Consider the following 20542-nt stretch of genomic DNA (forward strand, 5'->3'; position numbering starts at 1 on the left):
AGCGCTATATCAATGTTTTATAATATATTTTGGACAGCCGCCCCCATTTCAAGCTCACATAATTCCAGACCCATATAACTTAGAAATTAACGTTTTTTTTCTAATGAAAGAAAGGAGTGTAACGTTTTGTACGCTGAATTGAATGTTTATATTGTCCTAAAACTAAATATTCTGTGGGTCCTATAATTGGAGTGAAAATGACAAAAACCCTGGCACTGGACTGGACACATTGTGGCACCTGGTCTGCCAGGGGATGAGTTTAATACGGTGCGCCATATGTCAGTGATGATGAGGTGCTTGTAAATAGATACAAAGAGACTGACCTTCATCCTGCAGAGGAAAAGCAGGAAGCACTCAAAGACGTCCTTGAGGAGGTCAAACCACTGAGGGAAGGTCATGAGACGCATCTGCTCGGCCAACCTAGAGGCGGGACATCGTCAGGATTTCAGCGTCGGCGACCTCGTCGGGGGGCTTCCGCCGCAACTTACTTGGTGACGACTTCCGTGTCGATGTCGTCAATGGACAAGAGTCGCTCGGCGACGCACTGTTGGTAACAAGGGACGGTTCACTTCCCGTTGCCGTGACAAGGAGGAAAAAAAAAGACAATAGCGCAGGGTCATACCTGCGACACGATGGCCTTGGCCGCCGCCATCATCTCATCGCCATAAATGTCCAAAAAGTCCAACTTCTTCTGGCGCAGCAGGCCAAACACCAGCGACTGAAGGCGCTCCTACACGTGGACACGGACGAGAAAGCGATTCCAACAATCACAGACAGAAGCAATCAATGACAGAACAATTTTCGCTTGATCAGGGGTGGAAAAACACTCAGCCTTGACATTATTCGAAATGACGAGATATTACTTGCATTTACAGTGATACCTCAGCTTACGAACCGTTCAGCTCACGAACTTTTCGTCTTACGAACATTAAATTTGCGAGAATAAAATCTTGGCTGACAAACTAGTTTTCGGCAGATGAACACCAAACCACACGGTCGTTAGCGCCACGGCGGCCGGCGGACTAGTTTTCCACACCCCTTTCAGTGCAGACATGGTTTGTTATCGAGTGGAGTACTTTTGGTATTATGGGAGCGAAAAATACCCCATCGCAAGCTAGTGTTAAGTCAAAGAGGACATAAAACAAAATGACGGTCGAGCAGAAGAAGGAGATCATCGAAAAACACCAACGAGGTGTGGCTAACGGTGTTTCCGTGTTGTCTCAGCAACGGTCTCAAGCAATAGAAGAGGTTGAAAAACTTCTGTTGATTTGGATGAACGAAAAGCAGTTAGCAGGGGACAGTGTGAGTTAGGGTATTATCGCCGAGAAAGCACGGCAACTTCACTCGGATATCATCAAGAGGCAACTACATCAACCACCATCACAAAGGTAAATAAAAATAAAGCGACTATTATACAGTACATTGTTTGTAGCATTGACTCCTCTACATACAATGTAGCCAAATATCTAAAAACGATCTTAGCTCCGTTGGTTGGGAACACAGAATATCACGTAGAGAACACTAGAGGGTCTGTAGAGAGGATCAAAGACCTCATATTGGAACCTGAGGAAACTTTGGCATCTTACGATGTGACTTCTCTCTTTACATCTGTCCCCACCCCAGCAGCAGTCTCAGTGGTGAGGACGAGACTGCTGGCGGACGTTTCTTTGCATGAAAGAACCAAACTTAAACCGGACCACATCTGCCAATTATTGGAAATCTGCCTTAATACTACTTATTTTCAATTTAAGGAAACATCTCATCTCATCTCCCGTACCGCTTATTCCTCATTAGGGTCGCGGGGGTTGCTGGAGCCTATCTCAGCTGTCTTCGGGCACGAGGCGGGGGACACCCTGAATTGGTTGCCAGCCAATCGCAGGGCACACAAAGACATATAACAGTCACTCTCACACTCACACCTAGGGACAATTTGGAGTGGTCAATCTGCCTGCCATGCATGTTTTTGGAGTGTGGGAGGAAACCGGAGGACCCGGAGAAAACGCATGCGGGTCCGGGGAGAACATGCAAACTCCACACAGGAAGGCCGGACCGGGACGCGAACTGTCGACCTCTTTAGGGAAACATTTTACAAACAAATTCATGGTAGTGCTAAGGGCTCACCAGTTTCACCCATAGTGGCTAATCTGTACATGGAAGAGATGGAGAAACAGGCCCTCACATCCGTCCCGGGGACAAAACCTAGACACTGGTTTAGATATGTGGACGATACTTTCGTCATAATTAAAAAACAAGAAATTCAATCCTTCACAAATCACCTTAACTCGGTAGACATCAACATTAGATTAACTGGCAATGACATTAAAGAGAACCAACTAGCCTTTTTGGATTGTAAAGTAATTATAAAAGAGGACAGAGCGCTAAAAACAGAAGTCTTTAGGAAGGTTACACACACTGACCAATACTTACTTTTCGATTCGAACCATCCTCTACAACACAAACTAGGAGTTATCAGAACCCTCCAGCATAGGGCTAAACTAATACCAACAAGTGTCGAAGGCAGAGAAAAGGAGTCAAAACATATCAGGAGAGCACTCACGAACTGTGGCTACCCTCAGTGGTCGTTTAACAAATGTCAGAAAGAAAGAATAGGGAATGAAACCAAAAATTCTGAAGATACAAAAAGGAGAGGAGTAGCAGTACCTTACCTTGCAGGAGTTTCTAAAAAACTACAAAGAGTACTTTGGCAACACAAAATTCCTACTTATTTCAAACCGATAAACACTTTAAGGCAAAAATTAGTGCATCCAAAAGATAGGCTGCCAAATGAAAAATAAAGTAATGTAGTTTATTCAATACATTGTAAGAATGAAAATTGTAAAGAGCAGTACATTGGGGAGACTCAACAAATTCTCAAAAAAAGACTATCAACATCGCAGGGATAATACTAGTGGGCCTCAATCGGCAGTACATATGCACCTAAAAGTTAGCAACCACTCATTTGATGACAATGAGGTTACAATCTTAGCAAAAGAACATAGATGGTTTGAAAGGGGAGTAAAAGAAGCAATTTTCATAAAAAAGCTAAATCCTTCATTACACCGATATGGTGGGGTGAGGTTCAATTTGGATCGTTCGTATAATAGCCTGCTTAGGCAACATCAACATAGGTTAGGCAACATTAGTAATGCTGATGAGGTGATACCGGAGGGAGTGGGGCAATCAGGCCGGTCGTTAGTCAGGAATGTAGGAACAATCGGTGGGGCTGCAGGGAGTGGTCCTCTGCTCCCCCCAACCTTAGAGTAGGGACCTATCATAGCAGTGTCCGGCGCCGCCATGTCTGGACATTAGGGATATATATATATATATATATATATATATATATATATATATATATATATATATATATATATATATATATATATAAGGCCGATACTACCAGTAAGACTTTAGTTCGCTGAAGAAGCATCTTGGATAAGAAGCGAAACGTCCGACACATTCAAAAAAGTACAGATGACGACGGCTGAAGAAACCTTTTCATCGATTATACAGTACAGTTTATTTCTTTAATGACAATACAATAGCACATTTATTATACATAAAATAAGGTATATTTTGTGTAGTTTTAAGGCTTATTTAGTAGAAAATGATGTTTTATGGGGACCTGGGAATGCATTATCCTCATTTTAGCCTGGCCCTATTAAGGCTTATTCAGTAGAAAATTGTCGTAGAAAATTACTTTTATGGGTACCTGGAACCAGATTATTGTACTTTTAATTCTTTCTTATGGGAAATAAATGTTTGGCAGACGAACTTTTCACCTTACACACACTTTCTGAGAACCAATTGAGTTCGTAAGCTGATGTGATGTATTAGTATTAGTTTTAAAGGACAACTGACGTCACTTTTTTGTTTTTTAACTGACATCAGGAAAAACGTTTTATAGCATCTAAAATACCCAAAACACGAAGTGTGATATTTTTAGCCAAATGCAAAACACCAATAAAAATTACTTAAAGTGTCCAAAATCTGCAATAAATTGAGCTGCGAATTGGGCATTTTCAAGAAGTCCTGCCCCCAGTTCGTGACATCACACCAAGACGGCTTGCATTCTAGTAATTCAAAACAATGGCTTCAGATTCGGAGAATATGCTTTCTTGTTATACATCCAGTTATGGATATGATTCAAATAGTTCTGAAGAGGAAAGCATACATGTTTGCAATCGATTAAAGAATTTATTTGTGCCATTTTGAGGCAACATTGGGGGGAAATCTCTCACACAAAAAAGAGGCACAAAATGGCGACCTCCTGTGGCCACCTCCATTTCCACAGGCTGATAAATTCCTTATATGGCCCTTGGACGCCTTCTGGCGGCTTTTGGGTGCAAAACGAGGTCCCCAGACCAAACAAGTACAGCAAAACATTGACGTGATGGAAGGACCGCTACAATGCGTCCTTTTTACGGTCATGAGGTGGTCCTTTAGTGACGTCACGTACGGACTCGTCATCAACTCAAAAACAAGACTTCCTGAATATTCAGCGCGAGTCTTAAAACGGAAAACATAGCTATATGCGGTGGAATCTTTCGAAAATACACTCAGTAGAAGTCATTTGAAGCCATTTTACAAAATAACTTGCATTTACAGTGATACCTCAGCTTACGAACCGTTCAGCTCACGAACTTTTCGTCTTACGAACATTAAATTTGCGAGAATAAAATCTTGGCTGACAAACTAGTTTTCGGCAGATGAACACCAAACCACACGGTCGTTAGCGCCACGGCGGCCGGCGGACTAGTTTTCCACACCCCTTTCAGTGCAGACATGGTTTGTTATCGAGTGGAGTACTTTTGGTATTATGGGAGCGAAAAATACCCCATCGCAAGCTAGTGTTAAGTCAAAGAGGACATAAAACAAAATGACGGTCGAGCAGAAGAAGGAGATCATCGAAAAACACCAACGAGGTGTGGCTAACGGTGTTTCCGTGTTGTCTCAGCAACGGTCTCAAGCAATAGAAGAGGTTGAAAAACTTCTGTTGATTTGGATGAACGAAAAGCAGTTAGCAGGGGACAGTGTGAGTTAGGGTATTATCGCCGAGAAAGCACGGCAACTTCACTCGGATATCATCAAGAGGCAACTACATCAACCACCATCACAAAGGTAAATAAAAATAAAGCGACTATTATACAGTACATTGTTTGTAGCATTGACTCCTCTACATACAATGTAGCCAAATATCTAAAAACGATCTTAGCTCCGTTGGTTGGGAACACAGAATATCACGTAGAGAACACTAGAGGGTCTGTAGAGAGGATCAAAGACCTCATATTGGAACCTGAGGAAACTTTAGCATCTTACGATGTGACTTCTCTCTTTACATCTGTCCCCACCCCAGCAGCAGTCTCAGTGGTGAGGACGAGACTGCTGGCGGACGTTTCTTTGCATGAAAGAACCAAACTTAAACCGGACCACATCTGCCAATTATTGGAAATCTGCCTTAATACTACTTACTTTCAATTTAAGGAAACATCTCATCTCATCTCCCGTACCGCTTATTCCTCATTAGGGTCGCGGGGGTTGCTGGAGCCTATCTCAGCTGTCTTCGGGCACGAGGCGGGGGACACCCTGAATTGGTTGCCAGCCAATCGCAGGGCACACAAAGACATATAACAGTCACTCTCACACTCACACCTAGGGACAATTTGGAGTGGTCAATCTGCCTGCCATGCATGTTTTTGGAGTGTGGGAGGAAACCGGAGGACCCGGAGAAAACGCACGCGGGTCCGGGGAGAACATGCAAACTCCACACAGGAAGGCCGGACCGGGACGCGAACTGTCGACCTCTTTAGGGAAACATTTTACAAACAAATTCATGGTAGTGCTAAGGGCTCACCAGTTTCACCCATAGTGGCTAATCTGTACATGGAAGAGATGGAGAAACAGGCCCTCACATCCGTCCCGGGGACAAAACCTAGACACTGGTTTAGATATGTGGACGATACTTTCGTCATAATTAAAAAACAAGAAATTCAATCCTTCACAGATCACCTTAACTCGGTAGACATCAACATTAGATTAACTGGCAATGACATTAAAGAGAACCAACTAGCCTTTTTGGATTGTAAAGTAATTATAAAAGAGGACAGAGCGCTAAAAACAGAAGTCTTTAGGAAGGTTACGCACACTGACCAATACTTACTTTTCGATTCGAACCATCCTCTACAACACAAACTAGGAGTTATCAGAACCCTCCAGCATAGGGCTAAACTAATACCAACAAGTGTCGAAGGCAGAGAAAAGGAGTCAAAACATATCAGGAGAGCACTCACGAACTGTGGCTACCCTCAGTGGTCGTTTAACAAATGTCAGAAAGAAAGAATAGGGAATGAAACCAAAAATTCTGAAGATACAAAAAGGAGAGGAGTAGCAGTACCTTACATTGCAGGAGTTTCTAAAAAACTACAAAGAGTACTTTGGCAACACAAAATTCCTACTTATTTCAAACCGATAAACACTTTAAGGCGAAAATTAGTGCATCCAAAAGATAGGCTGCCAAATGAAAAATAAAGTAATGTAGTTTATTCAATACATTGTAAGAATGAAAATTGTAAAGAGCAGTACATTGGGGAGACTCAACAAATTCTCAAAAAAAGACTATCAACATCGCAGGGATAATACTAGTGGGCCTCAATCGGCAGTACATATGCACCTAAAAGTTAGCAACCACTCATTTGATGACAATGAGGTTACAATCTTAGCAAAAGAACATAGATGGTTTGAAAGGGGAGTAAAAGAAGCAATTTTCATAAAAAAGCTAAATCCTTCATTACACCGATATGGTGGGGTGAGGTTCAATTTGGATCGTTCGTATAATAGCCTGCTTAGGCAACATAGGTTAGGCAACATTAGTAATGCTGATGAGGTGATACCGGAGGGAGTGGGGCAATCAGGCCGGTCGTTAGTCAGGAATATAGGAACAATCGGTGGGGCTGCAGGGAGTGGTCCTCTGCTCCCCCCAACCTTAGAGTAGGGACCTATCATAGCAGTGTCCGGTGCCGCCATGTCTGGACATTAGGGATATATATATATATATATATATATATATATATATATATATATATATATATATATATATATATATATAAGGCCGATACTACCAGTAAGACTTTAGTTCGCTGAAGAAGCATCTTGGATAAGAAGCGAAACGTCCGACACATTCAAAAAAGTACAGATGACGACGGCTGAAGAAACCTTTTCATCGATTATACAGTACAGTTTATTTCTTTAATGACAATACAATAGCACATTTATTATACATAAAATAAGGTATATTTTGTGTAGTTTTAAGGCTTATTTAGTAGAAAATGATGTTTTATGGGGACCTGGGAATGCATTATCCTCATTTTAGCCTGGCCCTATTAAGGCTTATTCAGTAGAAAATTGTCGTAGAAAATTACTTTTATGGGTACCTGGGACCGGATTATTCTACTTTTAATTCTTTCTTATGGGAAATAAATGTTTGGCAGACGAACTTTTCACCTTACACACACTTTCTGAGAACCAATTGAGTTCGTAAGCTGATGTGATGTATTAGTATTAGTTTTAAAGGACAACTGACGTCACTTTTTTGTTTTTTAACTGACATCAGGAAAAACGTTTTATAGCATCTAAAATACCCAAAACACGAAGTGTGATATTTTTAGCCAAATGCAAAACACCAATAAAAATTACTTAAAGTGTCCAAAATCTGCAATAAATTGAGCTGCGAATTGGGCATTTTCAAGAAGTCCTGCCCCCAGTTCGTGACATCACACCAAGACGGCTTGCATTCTAGTAATTCAAAACAATGGCTTCAGATTCGGAGAATATGCTTTCTTGTTATACATCCAGTTATGGATATGATTCAAATAGTTCTGAAGAGGAAAGCATACATGTTTGCAATCGATTAAAGAATTTATTTGTGCCATTTTGAGGCAACATTGGGGGGAAATCTCTCACACAAAAAAGAGGCACAAAATGGCAACCTCCTGTGGCCACCTCCATTTCCACAGGCTGATAAATTCCTTATATGGCCCTTGGACGCCTTCTGGCGGCTTTTGGGTGCAACACGAGGTCCCCAGACCAAACAAGTACAGCAAAACATCGATGTGATGGAAGGACCGCTACAATGCGTCTTTTTTACGGTCATGAGGTGGTCCTTTAGTGACGTCACGTACGGACTCGTCATCAACTCAAAAACAAGACATCCTGAATATTCAGCGCGAGTCTTAAAACGGAAAACATAGCTATATGCGGTGGAATCTTTCTAAAATACGCTCAGTAGAAGTCATTTGAAGCCATTTTACAAAATATGGACACAACTTGTCCGGAGACGTCGGTGGTCCTTTAAGGCTTATTCCGTAGAAAATTGTTTTATGGGGACCTGGGAAAGGATTATTCTTATTTTAACTATTTCTTATGGAAAATAAATGTCTGGAAGACAAAACTTTCGCCTTCCACACACTTTCCAGGAACCAATTACGTTTGTAAACTGAGGTACTAGGGAACCCCCCTCTCTCTTCCTTAAAATCTCCAATTGATTTTGTGACACAAGCTGATCAGGATTGCTAATTGAGGCATCGATTTCCATGCAGTCACAAGTTAACGCGACAGCCCGCATGAGCCAGTGGGAGTCCCCACCTTTCGAGGGCCGGGGTTTGCCGTGTCTATCTGCGATGAACACACACACACACACACACACACACACACACACACACACACACACACACACACACACACACACACACACACACACACACACACACACACACACACACACACACACACACACACACACACACACACACACACACACACACACACACACACACACACACACACACACACACACACACACACACACACACACACACACACACACACACACACACACACACACACACACACACACACACACACACACACACACACACACACACACACACACACACACACACACACACACACACACACACACACACACACACACACACACACACACACACACACACACACACACACACACACACACACACACACACACACACACACACACACACACACACACACACACACACACACACACACACACACACACACACACACACACACACACACACACACACACACACACACACACACACACACACACACACACACACACACACACACACACACACACACACACACACAGGACAGGACAGGACAGCTTGGTTTCACACTTGGGAGTCAAATGTGAAGCCCGAATAGAGTCTCAGAGGGCTTCAAGTGACCAAAGTTGAGAATTACTGACTGAACAGGAGCCGTTTTTAGTTTTAGCGGACATTTTATAACAGACCTTCGCCAGGAGCTGCGTGTCGTCCCTCAGGTTGCGGCTGAGCTCGCTGCGCACGTACATGCTGAAGTCCTCCACCATCATCTTGTCAATAAGCTTCTCCAGCTCGCACAGTTGAGAGCCCAGATGCCTGCCCGGAGACAAAAAAATAAAATAAATAAAAAATAAACACATGTTTGTGAGTCATTTCACGTTTGAAAGAAACATCTCCTTGTGCAAAACTGCCAATGAAAAAACAGTTTCTTTTCCGTGTCCTGCGCGGAAGGCTAAAACGTGGCCCATGACTGGCCCTGGCCGGTCGTCGGCCACGTTTTAAAAGATGTGGCCTAAAACTGACCCCACACAGTTGTGGCCCACGACCGACCCCATTTCCCTATCCAGCGCAGAAGGCGTCCCACAACTGGCCACGGTTGTGGCGGACATTTTAAAAGATGTGGCTCAAAAATGACCCAATTTCTGTATCCAGCGCAGAAGGCCAACATTTGGCCAAAAACTGAGCCCACACAGTTATGGCCCACAACCGGCCCCATTTCCGTATCCAGCGCGGACGGCTAAAATGTGGCTTACAACTGATCCCACACGGTTGTGGCCCACAACCGGCCCCTTTTTCGTATGCAGCACGGAAGGCTAAAATGCGGCCTACATCTGGCCCCGGCCGGTTGTGGACCACGTTTTAAAAGATGTGGCCCAAAACAGACCCCACACAGGTGTAGCCCACAACCGGCCCCATTTCCGTATCCAGCACGGAAGGCTAAAACATGGCCCACAACTGACCCTGGACGGTTGTGGGACACATCTTTTAAAACGTGGCCCACAACCGGCCTCGCACGTTTGATAAGACGAGGACGAGTCACCTGAAGCTGTGAATGCCTTGCAGCTCCTGCTGCAGGACCTCCTTGGTGGTGGCGATGAGTTCCAGCGCGCCCACAAACTCGGAGGTGGAGAGCAGCAGCTGCACGGTGGGCTGCGTCTGGTGCACGGCGGCCATTAGCTTCAGCTTGCCATGCAGCTTGACACAGTTGTTGCGGGCGAGGGCAGTGCGCAGGGCCGCTAGGGGGCCCCGGCACATGACGCGGTCGATGGCAGCGGTGCGGCGCCGCAGCACCGCCACCGCCTCCTGCGTCTCCCTCAGGCGGTCGCGCAGCTCGTGTTGCGACGACATGGCGTGGAAGAAGGCTTCCGAGCGCAGCGAGATCTGCCGCGCGATGCTCACCTCCACCACGTCCAGGTAGTGACTTAGCTGCAAGGACCCGCCAAAAGCCCTTCACCCGTTCTTACTGGTGCGACGGCACAAATGTGTTGCCCCGCCCCGAACCTTCTCCTGAAGCAGTTTGGAGGAAGCCAGGTCGCGGCTGCTGCGTCCGCCGCCGCCGAAGTGGGACCACGGAAGGACGGCGTTGAAGGTCGACGGCTCCTCCAGGGCAAAGTCGGGCTTCAGGAACATCTGAAAAGCGGGTTATTGATCGAGGCCAAATGAAGATCCATCCGGCGTTTTTTGTAATTGATAGGGATCTTTTACTTCCTGGGAGGACGTATTTGTTTATTTAATTAGCTATATAGCTATCCAGCTAGCTTTTTATTTGAGTTACTTCCGCGTTGAGTGAACGCTGACGCGTGTGGCTGCCGCCGCTCACCCTCAGTAAAACATATCCTGTGACTGTAAAGTGACCTTGAGTTTTGAAAGGCGCTTAGACATGAAATGTATTATTTTTATTACATTATTTATCTATTTGTTTATCTTCTTCTCCTTTCGGCCACAGCGAATCAATGTCCTCCATCTATCCCGGTTTTGTGCATCCTCTTCTCTCACACCAGCTACCTTCATGTCCTCTTTGACCACATCCATAAGCCTCTTCTTTGGTCTTTCTCTCGGTCTCCTGCCTGGCAGTTCAAGGCTCAGCATCCTTCTCCCGATATAGTCACTCTCTCTCCTCTGGACATGTCCAAACCATCTCAGTCTGGCCTCTGACTTTCTCTCCAAAGCCTCGAATATAAGTTGTCCCTCTAATGTACTCATTCCTGATCCTATCCAACCTGGTCACTCCCAAAGAAAACCTCAACATCTTCAGCTCTGCTACCTCCAGCTCTGCTTCCTGTCTTTTCTTCAGTGGCACCGTCTCCAGTCCAAACATCATGGCTGGTCTGACCACGGATTTATACACTTTTCCTTTCATCCTATCTGAAACCCTTCTATCACACATCACACCTGACATTTTTCTCCAGCCTGCCTGGACACGCTTCTTCACCTCTTTTCCACACTCTCCATTGCTCTGGACAGTTGACCCCAAGTACTTAAAATCCTCCACTTTCTTTATCTCTTCTCCCTGTAGCATCACTCTTGCACTTGGATCTCTCTCATTCACACACATATATTCCGTCGAGCTGCGACTGATCTTCATTCCTCTCCTTTCCAGGGCATATCTCCACATCTCTAGTTTCTCCGCCACCTGTTCCCTGTTCTCGCTACAGATCACAATGTCATCTGCAAACATCATGGTCCAAGGAGATTCTTGTCTAATATCGTCTGTCAGCCTGTCCATCACCATAGCAAACAAGAAGGAGCTCAGAGCTGACCCCTGGTGGAGTCCCACCTCCATCTTGAATTCCTCAGTCATACCGACAGCGCACCTCACAACTGTCTTACAGTCATGATACAAGTCTTGCACCGCTCTGACATACTTTTCCGTCACTCCAGACTTCCTCATGCAATGCCACAGCTCTTCTCTGGGCACCCTGTCATACGCTTTCTCCAGATCTACAAAGACACAATGCAGTTCCTTCTGACCTTCTCTGTACTTCTCTATCAGCATTCTTAAAGCAAACACTGCATCTGTCATACTCTTTTTTTTGGCATGAAGCCATACTGCTGCTCACAAATGTTCACTTCTGCTCTTAGTCTAGCTTCAACTACTCTTTCCCAGAGTTTCATTGTATGGCTCATCACCTTTATTCCACTGTCGTTAGTACAACTCTGCAGATCTCCTTTGTTCGTTCACCATCTAAGATCTTGTTGAATAACCCAGTCAGGAACACCACCGCCACCTCTCCAAGACACTTCCATACCTCGATTGGTAAATCATCAGGCCCGAGTGCCTTTCCCCCCTTCATCCTCGTCAGCGCCCTCCTCACTTCATCCTTGCTAATGCTTGCTACGTCTTGGTCCACAACAGTCACGTCTTCTACTCTTTGTTCCTTCTCATTTTCCTCATTCATCAATTCTTCAAAGTACTCTTCCGATCTTGCCATCACACTACTGGCACCTGTTAATACATTGCCATCTCTATCCTTAATCACCCGAACCTGCTGCAGGTCGTTACCATCTTTGTCTCTCTGGCTCGCCAGCCTGTAAAGATCAGTCTCACCTTCCTTGCTGTCCAGCCGAGCATACAAGTCATCATAGGCCTCTTGTTTGGCCTTTGCCACCTTTACTTTAACCGTGCGCTGTATCTACTTGTCTGCTGTCTACTCTCGTCCGTCCTCTCAGTGTCCCACTTCTTCTTTGCTAACCTCTTTCGCTGCATACACTCCTTTACCTCCCCATTCCACCACCAAGTGTCCTTATCTACCTTTCTTCCACTCGATACACCAAGTAATTTGTTTGTTTGTATTTATCTAATTATTTATTTATTAATTTATCGGTGTATTAAATAAAATTTACTATTCATCTGCCCAATTATTTATTTATTTACTTATATATTTATTTATCATGTAATAATAATAATACATTTTATTACTAGGCGCCTTTCAAAGCTCTCAAGGACACTTTACGTGTATCAGTTTATTATTTTTTTATGACTATCTGCCCATTTGTCTATTTATCTATCTACACACGCATCAATGTATCTATTGATGAATTAATTTATGTATTCATCAGTGTATTAATTTTTTATTACTTTGTTTATTTATCCGGCCATTTATTTATCAGTGTATTAATTTTTTATTACTTTCGATGAAAAGGTTCCTTCAGCCGTCATCTCTACTTCTTTGACGGTGTCGGACGTGTCGCTTCTTATCCAAGAAACTTTGTCAGCAAACTAAATTCTTACTGGTAGTTTAGGCCCTATACATTTATCCCTACTGTCCAGATATGGCGGTGCCGGACTCTGCTATGATAGCTCTCAGATTTGGGGGAGCAGAGGACTACTCCCTCCGGCTCCAGATTGTTCCTATTGTAATCTGCTCCCCCCAACCTGAGAGCAGGGACCTATCATAGCAGAGTCCGGCACCTCCATATCTGGTCAGTAGGGATATGTATATAGGGCCTAAACTACCAGTAAGAATTTAGTTTGCTGACGAAGTTTTTTTGGATAAGAAGCGAAACATTCGACACTTTCAAAGAAGTACAGATGACGGCTAAAGAAACCTTTGCTTCGATGGACCACTCCTGTACGACTGAGAGCTTACACAGACGTTTATTACTTTGTTTAGTCATCTGCCCATTTATTCATTTATTAATCTATCAACGCGCCCGTCCATTTATTTATTTATTCAAATACATTTATGTATTTACATATTTATTTATTTATCCGTGCATTAATGTTTTAGTACTTTGTTTATTTATCTGCCCTTTTATTTATAATATCCTGTGACTGTAAAGTGTCCTTGAGAGTTTTGAAAGGCGCTTAGAAATGAAATGGATTATTATTATTATTCCTACAGTCCAGACGTGGCAGTGCCAGACTCTGGCACCACCATGTTTGGACAGTAGGGATATATATAGGGCCAAAACTACCCCCCAAAAAAACGTTTAGTTCGCTGACAATGCCTCTTGGATAAGAAGCGAAACGTCAGACACCTTCAAAGAAGTACAGATGACGGCTGAAGAAACTTTCTCATCGATATTATTATTACTATTATTATTATTATTATATGTATCTACACAACTGACCATTTATCTACGTTTGGCTGCCACTGCTCACCCGCAGAAAAACAAAATTGTTCTTATCCTGTGACTGTAAAGAGTACTTGAGAGTTTTGAAAGGCGCTTAGAAATGAAATGTATTATTATTATTATTATTATTATTATTATTATTATTAAAAATCTCTCTCGAGACAAGCAAACATGCTAACAAAAAGCTAAAAAAGACAAACACCTTCGTTACCTTGGGAACTTGCTCCAACTCGGCTCTTGATTTTTCTACATGACCCAAAATGAGGGAAAAACAAAAATCCATTTAGTCACTTGACCAAAGCCGGAAGCGAAGGCTTCCGATCGAACCTTGGTTGGTGCTGATGCTACAGACACCGTCCACAAAGTCCTCTTTGACCGGACAAACAGCCTTGCATCGCTCGTGGATTTTTTCCCTCTGAAAGCAACAACAACAAAAAAAAAGACTTAAAGGACAACCGACACCTCTGGACAAGTTGCGTCCATAATTTGTAAAATGACTTCAAATGACTTCTACTGAGCGCATCTGACAAAGATTCCACCGCATAAAGCTATATTTTACGTTTCAAGATGACGATGCCCAGAGTGATGTCACATTCGGTACGCCCCTGACCGAGAAAACGACACACAATGCATTTTGCTTGCAGACGGCTCGAATTGATACGGAAGGACTTCTTTAATCGATTGCAAACATTTATGCTTACCTGTTCAGAACTATTTGAATCATATTCATAACTGGATGAGTAACAAGAAAGCATCTTCTCCGAATCTGAACTCTCTGAAGCCATTGTTTTGATTCTGGATCAAGGCAGTTTGTGACCCAACGTGACGTCACGAACAAGGGGGCGGGACTTCCTGAATCCGCTTTGGGACACTTTAACTCATTTTTATTGTTGTTTGGCATTTGACTAAAAATATCAGCCTGCATGTTTTGGGTATTTTAGATGCTAGATAACGTTTTTCTGATGTCAGTTAGGAAACAAAAAAAATAGTGTCGGTTGTCCTTTAAAACATACAAATTCAAATATTGATTCAAGTGTACTTAAGAGGAAAATGTGTAAACCAGTCAACAAGAACACCCTATAAGGCTGTTAGGAATGGAAGTGGCGTCGCTTCATTTTTTTCTTCTGCACCAAAAAAGATGTCACTGGCAGTGAGGTGCACGATCCCTCAAATTCATCACAGGTCATATAAAAAGTTACTTCGCAGAGATGTGACATGGAATTTAAAAAAAAAGGAAATTGGCACATACAGTAAAGTCTCGTTATATCGATATCGGATATATCGATAGTCCCGGTTATATCGATACTATTTCTATGTACGCACGGAGAAAATTACATGCAAACAGGGTCGGATATATCGATAGTCCCGGTTATATCGATATTTTTTCGGACTCCCTTGAATATCGATATAACGAGACTTTACTGTAATTGCATTAAATGAAGTGCTACTAGGGAGTTACTCCAAGCTAGCCTGCAGCCAGACCGGATTGGCCTCTCCACAAGCATGCAAATGGCCCCCGCTTAAGCAGAAGAACCGTAGAAAGGAAAGGAACCAGTTTCAAGCTCATTTGTTGCAGTTTTGGGACACTTTAAGTCATTTTTATTGGTGTTTTGCATTCGACTAAAAATATCAGCCTGCATGTTTTGGGTATTTTAGATGCTATAAAACGTTTTTCTGATGTCAGTTATGAAAAACGAAAAAAATGGTGTCGGTTGACCTTTAAATCAAGTCTGGCTAGCCGGGAGCCGCAACTAAAGGCCCCCCTCTGAGGCTCACCTGCGCGGTCTCCTGCAGGTACGCGGTAAAGTGCTCCGACGTGACATCGCCGAGGCAAAAGGACGGCATCACCTCCGTGTCGGCGAAATCCAGACCCCAAGTCTTGGTGAAGAAGTCCGACTCGCGTTTGGTGAGCCTGGGGTCGTTGAGCGCCGCCGGCAGGTTGACCTTGGAACTGTAAACCGTCCAGCGCTCGTGCTCCGAGACCACCGACGGACCCTCTCGCAGGCCCCGCCCATCTCCTGTGCGCGGGTGGGGTTGAAATGATATTGTCATCTCGATGATGTTCAAGTGTGACCATCATGGAAGCCCCACCTTCCTTTGTTTACACTCGTGACGCATGTAATGGACGCGTATGTGGATGTGTCGCGGCTCGGAATTGAAGCGGATTGACAAGGGACAGGCGATGTGGGACGATCTCTTTTAGTCAATGGATGCTACAGCTAGCTTGGTGTTTGCTTTCAATATTTAGCTTGTGGAGACGTGCACATTTCACCATGACGTGCCTTTTCCACTGGTGCAAATGACGCTTTGGTCCTCCTCTTTCATCTAGAACTGCTTCAAGCGACAAAGAAGTGAAGTGCTGAAGATTGAAGGACTTTGTGGTGTGTCATATTAGAGCTAACAACCGACTTACGACCAAGTTCCGTTCCGACCAAACAGTCGTAAGTCAAAATGGTCGTAAGTCGAAATCCATTCAAAATGTTGATTAGAGACTCGTAGGCTAAATGACTGGAAAACTCCCCCCCCCACTCTTGTGCCATGACACGGTCGATTGCTGTGCGAGAGCGAGATACTGGCTGGCCAAAAATTGTCATACGCATTGCTAGCGCGTCGCCGTGCCAGGCGTAGAATTAAAACTTTAAAAAATAGGGTCTGGTCGTATGTATGGGTGGTCATAAGTCAAGCTGGTCGTATGTCGGATGTTACCTGTATTTTTTTTTTTTTTTATACTGTTTTGCCTTCAAAATGGCGCTAAAAGAGTGGCTGCCTTGACAGCAGCTCCCTGGTTTTATTTTCTACTTTTCTTTTTTTTCCTCTTACTTTCGTCATTTTGCTGCTGGGAAATGTCCATTTCTCCACTCCGACTAATAAAGGCTCATCCAATTGCGAATTCCAATCCTCATCCAATTGCGACTGCGTCATATAGCAGATGATGCGTTCAAGTGTCATCACATTCGGCACGGTTTCCACTGGTGATGCATTCAGGGGTTTGTCCTCACCGGTTGGCTCTTTTGGGCACACGTCGGGTAGCGATCGGGCGGGACGGCGCCGGGAAGGGGAGGGGCAGAGCGGGGGGGCCTCCCGCTCCTTGCTAAAGAGCCCGTCGCCAACGGCGGGCCGAGGCATCGGCGAGGAGGCGGGGCGGGCCGCCATGACCAGCTAGCTAGCTGCAAGGAGAGAGCAGGCGTTACAAAGGTGGCGGTTGATTTATGAGTGCCATCGGACGCTCAAAATAGCAGAAAAAAATACCACTCGCGCGTGAAAATAGCGGACTGGAGGATTGGTGCCGATCCGCCTTTACGAAGGGTGGCCTCGCGAGTCCCAACCGACACCGGAAACAGTTGCGATGGTCGGTGGCCAGGTGGTTTGTTCAGTGTTAGCCTCTTTTTTTGTAGCTGTACTATTTTTTTAACTTCACCTGAGTGATGGCCTAACTCAGGCATGGGCAAACTACGGCCCGCGGGCCACATACGGCCCGTTAGGCTTTTTAATCCGGCCCGCCGAACCTGCCCAAATTATAGTAAAAACAGTGTCTGAAACTCATGACAAAAAGTTAGCAGAAAACAGGGCAGATAACTGAAAAGTTGCCTGCCCCATTTTTCACAACTTGAAGCACAATGAAACAACTAATCACATTAAAAAACATTGTCACAAAGTTTATAGTTTTTTTTAATCATGAATGTACCTACTACAAATGCTACCTTGCTTAATTTACGGTAAATGTGCAAGGCTAGATTTTGCTGCAGTAGTCGATTGTCATTGTGGTGCACAATGCAACGTTTGCATTGCTTCCTACGAGCCACGAAGCCCCTTTCATTAGTCTCACGTACACTTTACAGTCACGGTTTAATGTAAATTTACGTTTTGTAGCGTCACATATGTTGTTAGCTTCTTTTGAATCTTTCTTCTGGGCTGAGGTTCTGTGCATCTATTTTGGAAAATGATATGCAATTGGATTGGATTGGATTGGATATGCCTTTATTAGTCTCACAGTGGAGAAATTTACATTTCACAGCAGCAAAGTGATGAAAGGAATTCAATTGCACGACTTTATAACGCTTGCGAAAGTCCGGAAGAAAGAAGCAGGCTTCTGATTGGCTGCCGTGCAGAGTATGCAAATTTCACTCCTGGTAGCCTATGTCTGTGTGCTCGGCGACGGTACACGTGTATTGTTTGCGCGTGAAGGCGAGGGCGTCTGAGAGGAGTTTGTTGAGCGCGCGGTCAGGACAAACCATCTATGATTTGGCGGAAATTAACACAAGTAGGTATTATTGAGCTTGAATATTTCGTTGTGTAATAATATGTTTTGAATGTTGAAAGTGATTCCATTTTTCGATAAATGTTGATTTCTTTAACTTTGCCCCTTCAATGAAAACTTATTAAAAACAGACGCAATCTTGATGAATCACAGTGCATATGTTATTTTAATCTATTTCCATTTCCTCCTCCAAGTATCTGCGAAATAGTATGTAAACGCCATATTCCTTGAGACAAAACTACATTTAAAGGACAACCGGCACCATTTTTTTGTGTTCCCCACTGACATCAGAAAAACGTTTTATAGCATCTAAAATACCCAAAACAGGCAGGCTGATATTTTTAGTTAAATGAAAAACACCAATAAAAATGACTTCAAAATGAATCCGGAAATGGCCAGTTTCAGAAGGTCCCACCCCCTTGTTCGTGACGTCACGCCAAGACGTCTTGCCTTGCTCGAGAATCAAAACAATGGCTTCAGATTCGGAGAAGATGTTTTCTTGTTAATAATAATAATACATTTCATTTGTAAGCGCCTTTCAAAACGCTCAAGGTCACTCATCCAGTTATGAATATGATTCAAATAGTTCTGAAGAGGAAAGCATAAATGTTTGCAATTGATTAAAGGAGTCCTCCCATATCAATTCGAGCCGTCAATGACAGCAATGTAGCACCCAGAAAATGCAGAAGATTGCGCCTAAGCTCCGTTGGAAATGGGCTGATTTGTCAGCTGGGAATTTGTGTCAGCGAATATCAAATAGTTGTCTTGTGCAACACACAACGATTCACCATGGCGTTATTTATGTGTTTTCCTTCTAATTTCGCCATCAACACGGATCAACACGAAGTTATCAGACCAAATAAAGTACCCAAAATGCATTGTGTGTCGCTTTCTCGGTCAGGGGCGGTCCAAACGTGACGTCACATGGGGATCGTCATCAACTCGAAAACAAGACTTCATGAATATTCAGCGCAAGTCTTAAAACGTAAACTATAGCTATATGCTGTGGAATCTTTGTAAAATACGCTCAGTCAAAGTCATTTGAAGTGATTTTATAAATTATGGACATAACTTGACCGGAGGCGTCGGTTGTCCTTTAATGCTTTAGGTTTAGTATCGGAGAATATGCTTTCTTGTTACACATCCAGTTATGAATATGATTCATATAGTCCTGATGAGCAAAGCATACATGTTTGCAATCGATTAACGAATTTATTTGGGCCATTTTGAGGCAAACGGGGGGGGAATGTCTCACCCAAGAAGAGGCAGAAAAATGGCGACCAGCTCCGGTGAGGAATGAATCAGCTCGTTTCCACAGGCTGATACATTCTTTCCATGGAGTTTGCCTCCCTCTGTTGGCGGCTTTTGGGTGTAAGACATGGTTTAAAAAAAACAGTCCAGCAAAATACACTGACGTGATGGAAAGACGCTACAATGCGTCTTTTTTACGGTGAGGAGGCGGTCCTTTTCTTACGTCACGTACGGATTCGTCACCAATTCAAAAACAAGACTTCCTGAATGTTCAACGCGAGTCTTAAAACGTAAAATATAGCTATATGCGGAGGAATATTATTAAAATACGCCCAGTAGAAGTCATTTGAAGCCATTTTACAAATTATGGACACAACTTGTCCGGAGACGTCGGTTGTCCTTTAAGTTCGCTAACGAAGCTTTTCGAATTTGGAATGAAATGTCCGACACCTTCGAAGAAGTACAGATGACTGTGAAAGAAACCTTTTCCTCGATAAAACTGCTGCCATCCGTTCCCAGGACCCCATAAAACATCATTTTCGACTAAATAAGCCTCAAAATTACACAAAATTATCTTATTTTATGTATAATAAATGTGTCATTGGATCGGAATTCAAGAAATAAACTGTACAGTATAATGAAGTCATTTTATATACCTTTGTGATGGTAGTTGTCAATGGATGGTAGCAATGGTTGACACAAATACAGTGAAACCTCAGTTTACGAACTTAATTGGTTTCCAGAAAGTGTGTGTAAGGCGAAAAGTTCATCTTCCAAACATTTACTTCCCATAAGAAATCATTCAAATGAG

The 20542-nt window shown here is 43.5% G+C and overlaps 1 protein-coding gene across 4 annotated transcripts in view; it reads right to left on the bottom strand.

The window, feature by feature from the left end:
• vps54 (VPS54 subunit of GARP complex) overlaps window positions 1-20542 on the bottom strand; it is a 51748-nt gene that overhangs the window by 26373 nt on the left and 4833 nt on the right. For 3 of the 4 annotated variants that reach the window (XR_016116207.1, XM_089005948.1, XM_089005947.1), the window contains exons 2-11: window positions 17222-17389; window positions 15999-16240; window positions 14550-14637; window positions 14434-14468; window positions 10647-10775; window positions 10186-10571; window positions 9335-9461; window positions 623-730; window positions 489-544; window positions 324-420 (exon numbers count right to left, since the gene is read on the bottom strand). Coding sequence is in view for 3 of the 4 variants with exons in the window: in XM_089005948.1 (XP_088862074.1) it covers window positions 324-420; window positions 489-544; window positions 623-730; window positions 9335-9461; window positions 10186-10571; window positions 10647-10775; window positions 14434-14468; window positions 14550-14637; window positions 15999-16240; window positions 17222-17375 (1422 nt within the window). In the remaining variant the exon portion in view is untranslated. The remainder of the gene's footprint in view (window positions 1-323; window positions 421-488; window positions 545-622; window positions 731-9334; window positions 9462-10185; window positions 10572-10646; window positions 10776-14433; window positions 14469-14549; window positions 14638-15998; window positions 16241-17221; window positions 17390-20542) is intronic. The other variant, XM_089005949.1, reaches the window with a different exon arrangement.

The sequence above is a fragment of the Hippocampus bargibanti genome, linkage group LG10 (genome assembly GCF_051943395.1).
Source record: "Hippocampus bargibanti isolate YZ-2025 linkage group LG10, ASM5194339v1, whole genome shotgun sequence".
NCBI lineage: Eukaryota > Metazoa > Chordata > Actinopteri > Syngnathiformes > Syngnathidae > Hippocampus > Hippocampus bargibanti.